Source organism: Oreochromis aureus, linkage group 18 (assembly GCF_013358895.1).
Source record: "Oreochromis aureus strain Israel breed Guangdong linkage group 18, ZZ_aureus, whole genome shotgun sequence".
NCBI lineage: Eukaryota > Metazoa > Chordata > Actinopteri > Cichliformes > Cichlidae > Oreochromis > Oreochromis aureus.
Window position 1 is genome coordinate 22,186,093 of NC_052959.1, and position 11,179 is coordinate 22,197,271.

An 11,179-nucleotide genomic window follows, 5' to 3' on the forward strand; every position below is an offset into this window, starting at 1 on the left:
TAAAGTCAGTAAATTAATCACGTTTTATCGTTTGATTTAAAAAGCTGCTGAGGTGGTGAAAAGAGGTAAAATTACATGAAAATATTCTCCAAATACTTATGGACTTAACAATCCTTTTAATCCAGATCTTCAAGTTAACTTGTGCTTCTCTGGGATTTCACCAGAAACCTGCACTCTGCCCACACAGTTAAGATTTATTACTGAACTCTTTCTGTATTACACACTAAAAACACCCACAAAGGAAAGAAAAACCAGACCTGCTGGAACTTCAGCTTTGTTGAAATAGTGCTTTGTTTAATTACAATCAACCATGAATAAAAACTCCAGACCCATTTCATGTAATAATCTGCACAGCCTGTAAACCAGATATTATATCGTGCACCTATGAAAGGGTGAACAAAGACTTTGAACCGCTGTATGTTTGCCAAATATCTGGTTTTCTCAGCTCAGGATGTATCCTGAAAACTCTTTAAAAAAAAAAACGTTAACCATCGACAGAATTGCTGTAATGCACTGTTGGTGTTTCAGAATCGTGTGATATATCTACATCCACTGGGACTTAACTTGTTTTGATGTGGCAACGCCGCATTTGTTGTTTCCTGAATTCCTAGGAACATCTGAAACACATTTTTCCACACACAGATTCGCTTCTCTGCACTGAGAGCCGAGGCTGCACAGCGGGGTAAAAAACACTTTTTTATGAGGCAATGACGACAAGTTTGTAAACGTACTTTATCACTACATATGGGTTTACCACTGAGCTGAGGGCTGGACACATTCAGATATTAATTATTACGCTTACCGTCCAGCATCGGCATCATTAACCCTGATAGATATAAACAGGATACTGCATAGTTCAAATATTTTTGATGTCTGTTGCAACTTGTTTCTTTCTCTTTTCTTTTTTTTAAGTGCATGCTCCAATTTGACAAAATGTATACAATTGAATGTTTACTTGTGTCATTAATTTTCTATTCATTAGATGTGAGGTTTATTTATTATTCTTTAGTATTTTTTTCCCTGCATCACAGCTGGTGGAACTCAAGTATTGGTGTATACTGCAGGTCACACACTCTAATGTGGAAAGCATGTGAGTGATGTTGGACATCTGTTAACAGACCAAAACACTTCATTGAGCCAAAAAAAGAAGGGGGAAATCAAATTTGAATTGTTGCATACCTTCTGTGTGATTTCAGACAACTTTGAAAACAATCATTTGTTTCAGACTTAAAATTTACATTGGAGCGATTTTTGTTCACTTTCCTTTGCAAATAAAACTGTGCTCGTTAAACTGATTTATTGAGAACATAAACAATATTTCTTACAATAAAAAATGAAGTATCACAAAAAAACAACTCTGCAATTGTACTATATTTAGAACAAAAGTGCAACAAATTAAATTAAATTATGATTAAGGCAGTCAACTAACTTCAGTTTCAACAGACCTGAACTATTTTTTTAATTAAATAAGTAAAAAAAAAAATCTATTTTTTAACTAATGATAGGATAAACTGAGGCCTAAAATGGCAGTATCACAATAATTTAGAAAAAGAAAACTTTGACATTTTCACAAAAACAAGGTAAACAAAATGTAGCCAAAACATTAATTCAATAAATACAAAACAGTGGTTGAAATTTAACTGGGAAATTGAATAGATTAAGATGTACGGAATGAAGACAAAGCTTACATCTCCTGAACTGGATCATCAAAGAAGCAAATACTGAAATGCTATTGCAAAGTTCAACTTATCTACAACACTGTTACAGTCCCAAAAGTGGATGAGCTGTGCAAAGGAAAGCCGTTATCAACAACTCAAGCTTTCCGCTGGATGTGGAAAAATACAGAGACACAAAAGTGCAGCAGGAATGTGAGGAATGTGAAGGATTTGTCTGCTTACTTGAGACCTCGTGGCTCATGGCTTTATAAATACCTTATGGTTCATTAAATCAGGCACTTTTTTTGCTGGACAGAGTCTGGATATGTTAAGCTGTGAGGTGCACATCTGTGAAGTCTTTGTTTTTTGCTTTTGTAAGATGACAGTGGTATATCAAAGTATCATCTGTGAAATTTTAACAAAATAGGACAAATCTTTACAGTTTTTAAGAGGCAGAAAGTGCTTCTCAAGATTGTAAGAGTGTGCATCAGAGTCACCGTCAGCCATTAGTAATTCAGGATCTGCACATCAAACAGGTCACACACTCCCTCGTTGTCATCCAGGTTGAAGCTGTAGTCTATACCTGAATTTGGAGAAAGGAATCAGTGCGAAAATGAAAAGATAGCACCCACACTGAACACAGATTCCAGCTGTTGATGATTTAGGACTTAGATCTGGATGTGAAAGGTAAGGCCCAGAGTTCAGAATTGGCCCGACAAAGACATTAATCCAGCCCACTGCACTGCTGTGTGAAGGCAGTGCAACGGGCAAACATTTGAAGGAAGGCAAACATTTACACTTTCATACGTTTTACAGCTCCTCCTACTTAAAGCCCTCTCCCATAGCCACTCTATACCAAAGTATTTAATAGATAAACAATTAAATAACAATTTATATTCCTGTTTAAAATTCCTGTTTTTTCGTAGTCTACTATAGAATTTTTCCTTTTCTTAATTAACAAAAATGTTTTGAACAATGAGCTACCAGAACTTTTTCTGTACTTTTACACTTTTATTTCTGAGTTTAAGCCCAAAGAGTCGCGCTGTCAGAGCAGCATTTCTTCTTCAGACTGAAGAAGTGGATGACTTGGATGACTGATGAAATATTTCTCCCACTGAAACCACTACGTCCAGGAGAACAGAAGCAACTTTTTGGGAAATGTTAATATGCCAAATTAAGGTGTTAAATATGTCAAATAACAGACCTGCTAAGCATCAGGATGTTAGCATTAACTCAGGATCATCTGTTAATCATCATCTGAATGTCTTCTCTTTGACCTCCAGTCATTAAAATGGACACATTAGTGGTGCCTAAGGTCTCAAAGGTAAAACCAGAGAGCTTTATAACAGAGTTACAGGTCTCAGTTTATCTGAAATAGGGCTGTATGGAGGTCTACATGCAGGTGGACTACCTCCAGTAGTTAGGGGTAAGTGTGCCCCCAGTTAGACAGCATTACAGAAAATTGGGACAATGAATAGAAGCCAAGCAATGCACTGCTGTGGAGGGGTTAGCAGCAATATATATTTAAGCGTAGATACTGAATGTAGTTAAAAACAGGTGCTGTGATGCTTACCATCAGTGGACATGAGTTCATCAATCAGGTCAACAGCTCCTACAAAGAAAATTAAAAACATGTTTCTATTCCACTGTGGTGTTAAACGTTCACTGTTCTGGACCATTTGTAGCATATCTGTAAACAATTCATTCCTTTCCTCTCACCAGTCTATCTCCCACTGGAAGAAAAAACATTAAATAAAGGCATGCTTAGACCTAAGAGCGTCAACTGAATCAGAACTGAAACAAATGTGAAGTAAACACATTAAATTGCGCATGGCTCCAGTGCTGGATGCAATTAAGGAAAAAGACTCTTCTGATTTTATTCAAATCCCTGAGCCTCACCCTCTTGGTTATCCTTCATGTGGTCTTCAGTGGCACTGAGCTTCAGTAGGCTGCTCACATCCAGAACAGACTGGAACTCCTGGTCCACCAGGTCTATCTCCTGCTGCTCCAACCCCATCACTGGTCGACCGTGACAGACTGCAGACAGAGTGAGGAGTCGAAACAAGGTCACTTAACCACATAATGAAGGATTACGTTATCTGGAGGCAGAAAACAACAAATGTTGGAATGTGCACTTTTTTAGTTTAATGTAAGAGTTCGAAAAACATGATTACCACCACTCTCATTTGTCCAGTAAATAAGAAGTTAAAGACAAAAGGCTGTTAATTTATTAATGTTCAAGAGGTCATGCCTGAAAAGAATCCTAAACATGGCCCACTTTAAATCGGAATCATTTTTAGCCAACTCATTCTTAATGTTAAAAAAAACAAAAAAAAATAACACACCCAACACTATGCACTGACTTCTCATCTACACGCCACTGTGCAAAAACATACCATAAGCTTTCATTTTACAGATTCCAAGTGTTTCCAAATGTTGAGTAAGTAAAAATCATTCAGTGAAAAGTCTTGTGATTTTGTTGGGGCAATTCCTCATTTTTTTATTTTCTGGAAGGAAGGTTCAGACTGGGTTTCGCTTTGACACTCTTCTATTTTTAGTGCAACTCTGACTCATCCTATATAAAACTTAGAGCTGTAAATCTGTCAGATATACTGGAAGTCTTCTTTACAGAAAAAAAAAATTGTCCAAGCTTTTGTCTTGATGCAGGAACAGGCTTAAACAGGGTGTCCAGCATCTAGGTTTCCTGTTAATTATGTCATCTATGCAGTTCCCATAGATGGATGCCCTATAGAACTATAGAAACAAAGAACTTGTGATCTTTTAAAGTGACAAATATATTTCTTTTTCACTCTAGGCTGATGCTGATGTGAATCTGTGTTCTTTAGTTTTTTAATAAAGCCACATATACATATGCAATGATTAGCCACATTAAAACCAGTTTAGTGCATGGCACTTCACTGCATCACAATGCTGATGCAATGCTGACGCAATTCTGATGGGGGGAAACTGGCATCAACGTGGATGTTACAAGCACCACCCACCTAAATACTGTTATAACCCTTCTACACAGCTTAACAGGTTGCCCACAGGTTGCATGGAACCCAGTCTCAGCATTACAGAGATGCACAAAAACAAGTCAAATTAAGGGAGCGCCTACAGGACCCACTGCAGACATCCTGGTGCCGGACACCACAGGATAACTTTAGAGGTCCTGTGACCATACTCAGAGGGGCCAGAGCTGTTTTGCACAAGTGTATTTTTCCACAGTATTAGGCAGGTGGTGAGGCAACTTTTAAGCAATGTAAACAAGTTGTCAAGTAGCTGCCATTGGGAGAAATTTGATATCTTGTGACTCATTTAGGTGGAGAATGTTATTTCAGAGACTCTGGTAAAGAAAAATGAAACTGTCCCATAGTAACAGCACTTTGAGGTTATTGAAGATCAGGTTTTCTGTGCAAAATTCTGTTCATACTCTCCTAGTTTATATTTTTTTCACAAGCTACAAGAAATTGACCCATTTCTTTGCAGATTTCTGTGCATACTGACAGTACAGCTTTTCTAAGACTTTAGATTCTTTTCTTATGGCCTAGATCTGGTTCATTTAACTCTAAAAGTCAGCTTGCTAAGAGAGGGAACATAATTACTGACAGCAGTTTTATTTTTTGTTTCAAGATATTAGCACTGTATAGTATTACAGAAGGAAGTAGCAACTAATAACTTCTGCTGTTCTAGCATGTCAAGACTCTACAACAGCTAATACTTCTAAGTCAGCTGATAAAAGGCAATACTTTTAAAACAATAATCAATCACATTTACATAATCAATTTCAGTGTTGTCCATGGACAGTGACACATTTTCATAATTTTGCAAATCAATCAAAATCTGATTAAAGTGTAGACTTTTTGGTTTCTTTAAAGGGTTTTAAGAAAAGCATCAACTATTTTGTAATTGCAGCTATTTTAATACACAAGCTCCACATTCAGTGGCTCAGTCACTGGACAACTGACTGACAAGCAGTTTCCTGTCAAGTGAGGCTTGTTTCCATGTAACTTCACAATAAAATATTTATGACTTCCATGTTGATGTGTGTGTGGTTTACTGGAAGGTGAGTCTGTCTGGACTGTGTCTGTAGGCACAGGGTTAGTGCAGTGCTGTTAAACAACCAGGAGATCCTCTGACATTTTTATAAGACTGACAGGCCAATCATTTTGCATTCCAGTGCTGTTGACAAACAGCTCATTGTCACCTTTATAACCAGATACTAAAAAGTAAATAGCAAATTGAGAATTTTACACAGTGAATTACAAGAATTACATTTACCTCTATGTACCAATAAAAATAATGATAGTGCAAGTTTTTCTTCACCGTGAAAGTTATGGTGTGGATTTGGTAATGTCTGGTATTGCTAAGGAACTATTTTAGAATAAATGCCAGCAAAGGCTGCACAGTACCGGTTGCAGTAATGTGCCAAGAAGTGTTGCAATGCATCCGGCCATGACCAGACATGACTATGTGAACATCAAAAATACCGGAAGTGAAATCCTTAAATGAAGAAGGAGGCACTTTTGACTGCTGCTGAGGGGTCACTACAGAGGACAGATCCGCACGTTTTATTCTGACACAGATTTCACGCCGGATGCCCTTACTGATACAACCCTCCCATTTATCCAGACTTGTGACTGGCACTCCCAGTACACAGGCCTGGGGCCCCCTGAGGCTTAAATACATTAAATCAAGTGTTATAAATCAGGAACACACATGTTCTATAAGAAACTCCATGGGCCATGCTCAGCTGTAACTCGAGGCCAGTTTATACCACCTTCACATTATAACTAAAATATTTTATCAGTTTCTTTCTTTAAGCCAACATGCATGGGATTTATAACTATACATTTATAGTTATCATCCATAACAATTTGGCACTACAGAAAAAAGAGGAAAGTAAACTCCATTGTTAAAAGCAGTTAAATGAAGTGCAGTGCTTAGACATCAAATGTAACAGCAAAAGCACCCATCACTCATAGTAGATCTGTTTAACATCGACAGTGTGTCTTCTTAAAAGAAAAAACACACTATCATGTGTGTTAAGGACACATTCATTCTTTTAAGAATATAAGGTAATATTTATTACCCTAGTGCAGTGGTTTTCACATTTGCTCGTGAGTGTGTGTGTACTCTGACACCGAAAAACTGAAACCTTATATTGCACCACAAATTGGTTGACTATAAAATTAGTAAAAACTGTTCCAAAAAACCCCCAAAAGAACCAAACAACAACAAAAAACTGAACATCAAAAGGTAAACCTAGTTTTTCTGAATTACTCACTATGTCAGAAGTTTCTTCTGAGGGCACTTTAAATTTCACAAATGACTCAAGTTGTAGAAGTTTTTCTTGACTGTAGACGCAAAATTTTTATTACAAATGTGTTCACCGCAGCCTCTTTAGCAGGCAGTAAAACTCTGTGGTGGTTTTGTTGAAGAACTTCAACAGCATTAAAATTCTCATACACTAAAGCCCATCCTTACCCATCTGCACGTCAGGAGGGGTGGCCGACGGAGTCAGCACATCATCATGTTCTGGCAGCACCATCTGGTGGTCTGAGCAGAGAGACTCCTGGCTGCAGCAGGAGGTGGTGTTGGTGTTGGAAGTGGAAACTGAAAGAGGGAATCTCTGCAGGCTCGCAGGGGTGCTGGGTGGAGTTGGCATCTGACAGATGTCATCGGTGGGGGGTACAGAGAAGACCACAGGCACTCTGGAATCTGAATCTCTGTTGATGAGCACGACCTGAATGGGAGCAGAGTAGCTGCGCAGGTTCACCTGGTACTTCTTTTGACCACTCTGACCCTTAAAAACAGCAGCGTGTCATTAAGTATGTCATTTAATAAAGCAGTTATATAGTTGATCTTTTTTTTAAGAATATTTAAAACTGATCACATGATCACAAGGATATGAAATAAGATGTTTTGCAGTGACAAACACAGAAAACTATCAGATAAATGTGTAGTGTTTTTAAAGGTTTGCACTGTTTAGTTTCCGTGCAACTTTACAGTTTTACTGTTTACCATCACAGCAATATCTAGATGCAGCAGACAGCTGTCTTCTGTAAAACAAGGACACTAACAGCAAACAGAGCCCACTCACAAAATTACAGACTAGCTGATTGATGTTAGAGCACACATAGGCCATTATGTACAAAACAAAAAGCCAAATGTTACAAGGATCCTGCAGCTCACTCACAAGCTTTTATCCACCTGTAATAAAATCTGCTAGATAAAGCCTGCGTTGTGTCTGGCGTCTCCTCTCATTAAAGCAGAGTCAAATAAAACAGTACATTTCTATACAAGCAAAGCAATACTACCATTTCTGGCAGTGGCACCTCCAGCTGAGTCCCAGCAGGAGCCACGACAGCAAGAAGGGTTTCTCCACTAAAAGCGCTGCAGATGTCTTCATGCGTCACAAATTTATATGTGTAGAAGTGTTAAAGAAGCCGGATTACTGTTGGAAGGAAATGGAGACAATAAACTTGAAAAACAAGACTGTGAGCATTGTGCAAATCGGGATTAGCCTGGATGTGATTTCACTGCTTGACAATGGCAATTATATTTATAATCCCTGCTTTATAGTGTTTTCTCTGATCAATAGGCAAACAATGTTAAAAGGATCAGAGAGGGATTTGGTGTCTCTGAACAATACAAACCAATACAAAAAACACCCAGTGACATTTCACAGGAAAGCAAAGCATGCCCTACTAACAGATATTTTACTCATTTAATATGAAAAAAATGAGTTAATATTTGGTTATTTTACAAAAGTCTATTTTACAAAGTCTTAAAATGAAAAATATATGCCAACATATGAAAGTAAAGGCAAAGTGATGACATGAGATGCACAAAAGCAATGTCTCCAAGTGAACTAAAGAAAAACATTTACTTCAAAAATGTAGTCATAAAAAGGATATGTGTTGACAACGGGATCATGGTTCAAGTGCTTGATGTTCTCCTCCAGCCAGGCCTTCTGGTTGTCCAGCTCTTTCTCTTGGGCTTCCAGCTCAGCAATTTGGGCCTTTAAGACGTTTACCTGCTCCAAAACCTCCTCAGTTTGGCTGGCTATGTTCTCGCCCCTTAAGATAAATGTATAGGATAAGGATGTTTTCTCAGCATTTGCTCCATCTGCTTCATTTTCAATTGTGTGTTTATCTTTAAATTAATGTAAGCACCGACTCTGCATGCATTTTTAAATCTACAGAAACATTAAAATAATAAGAACTTTTTAAAATAGTAAACATTATGTTTCACACCTCCACTGGATTACATTCTTGTTTTTCTTCTCAATTAGCCCCACCCCTTCCAGTACATTGGTGATATCATATATCCTCCTCTTCTGCTTCACTGCCAAGCTGTCTGCAGCCTGTTAATTCAGACAGACATATCAACATCACATCCATAATTCCATATAAGCTGTTCGTTTATAGCATCTTGAGATAAACACTTGCAGGTCAGTCATAGATACCAGGAAGTTTCTGCAGGAAATGCTTCATTGGTGAAGCCAAGAAATGGGGAATTTGGCAAATTAAGCTGCACAAAATAACAAATCAAACTCCTTGGCAGAAGAAGCAAGTTATACAATACCAGAGGCGAAGGGAGGAGGGAAAGGGCTGAGGAACCTGCTGTGTAAACATTGCCCAAGTTTGGCGGGCAAGAAGAGAGGGAAAACTCTACCAATGATAAAAAATAACTAAATAAATAAACAGCTGCAGTAATTAAAGCTTCAAGTAGATCAGAGATTGATACAGGCAGTTAACATGACACAGAAGTCTCAAAGGAGAGCACTGGAGTGTGAAAGCCATTTACAAATTTCACTAGATGCCCAATACATAAGGACATTGCTAGTGGGGAAAATGAATAGATGAAATCAATTACATATATAAACCTAACTGGAAAAAACTTGATTTAGGTACCGCATTTTTATATGTTACTGCAGGATCCCACAGGGAGTCAACTGATATCTGCTAGGTCTCAGGAGCATAAAGACAGGTAGGCAGAATTTCAAGAGTTAAGTCTTAGCCTTCTCTTTTAAAAGAAGATGATTCCTATTTCATCTTATAGCCCATGGACATATGGACCTGGTGACACTGGGTCACAGGATAATGCCATGTTTAATCATAATGCAAAAAGACTGGGGATCAGGGTGACACTCTGGTAACAATGGCATCTCCCCAGTGGCTCTTTAAAAGTAGGTTTCAAGGGAGTCTGCTATTAAACTTATTAAGTGTATTTTAGTGCAATTCAATTAGGCCTGATTTAGCATTAAAGAAAGGATAAAATGATAAAACATATGAAATACAATGAGTAGCTTATTCTCTGTCAACACATATTTTTTTCTTTTTAATGAAGAAAAAAAAAACCCTTTTGAGTATCAGTGGAACTATAAAGGAGGAGTCCGGGTAATGGCGGCTTGCTAGTCCACCTGTTAAACAAATCAGTATACCTGACTGGACCCGTAATGACCGACAGCCCTTTGTTCGCATCTATTGTATTAATGTTGTCAGTGGAAAACACCACTTAATGCTCCCCCCAAAACAACCCACAAAACCCGTCGTCTCCGTTTTACTGACCACTTTCAAATCAAGAACCCCGTCCTTGGCTTCTTGGAGCAGGCTGACAAACTTAATGGTGAGGAGCCCCAAACTTTTCTCATGGCGACTCGGTGTCGAGCGTGCGGTCTCAGTCGTCTCAAACTCCATCTTCTTTTTATAAAAGAAACCCTTACTTGTTTTTACTCAGCCACCTACGTTTTAATGCGAATAATGATAATTTCTTTAAGTTAGCAGATAACGTCGGTTCCCTTAACGGGACGACAGCAGCACCTGAAGGGTTTTTAAATGAACGGACGTTACGTTAGGGTCCTGTTGCCATGGCAACTCATTTGCGGCTCGTGCCACGGTCGACCCCCACCGCCGAGCTCGTGCCAACTAAGTCCCGCCTCCCCGCACATCAAACATCACTGACCAATCGGTACGATTAGTATGGAAGCCCATAGAGCCAAAAATATAGGTTAACATTTTTTTAATTAATTAAAAAAAAACATATAACATATAACATTTTATTGAGCTATTCCACTTCTTTAAATTATTTTGTTATAGGTCGTGTTTAATTTTAGCTTTCCTAACATGGATTTCATACCATCTAAGTATATCTTATCATATTTTGGTAAAATTCCCAAACACTATATTCAAATTAACTTTTTTTATGTTTACTTGATAAGTCACAGTAACTTAACATTCTTGTCATTTTTATTTTTAAAATGGGGAAAAATCAACTAATCCTAACAACTAATCCTATATACAGGATTATATATAGCACCTATATAACAAAAATTACAAAAATGTTTGGACATTGTAAAATCACAGTGAAGTGACTTTTAAATCTCATGATCCCATGGGGTTTTTTTGTCATTCACAACTGAGACATTTTGTTTTATAATGACAAGTTCTAGCTTATTTTGAGTTTGATGGACGGCAGCAACATATCCCAAAAAGGACAGCACTAGGACAATAGAAGGC

At 37.9% G+C, this 11,179-nt stretch overlaps 1 protein-coding gene across 1 annotated transcript; it reads right to left on the reverse strand.

Moving 5' to 3' along the window:
* Positions 1–1,278: 1,278 nt before the first annotated feature.
* On the reverse strand, positions 1,279–10,571 carry e2f5 (E2F transcription factor 5). Its single transcript, XM_039601989.1, has 8 exons — positions 10,232–10,571; positions 8,915–9,024; positions 8,576–8,737; positions 7,976–8,084; positions 7,143–7,461; positions 3,555–3,692; positions 3,229–3,267; positions 1,279–2,238 (listed from the first exon to the last, which is right to left on the reverse strand). Exons 1-8 carry the CDS (start codon positions 10,358–10,360, stop codon positions 2,162–2,164), a joined length of 1,083 nt encoding a protein of 360 aa, XP_039457923.1. The 5' UTR covers positions 10,361–10,571; the 3' UTR covers positions 1,279–2,161.
* Positions 10,572–11,179: the final 608 nt, after the last annotated feature.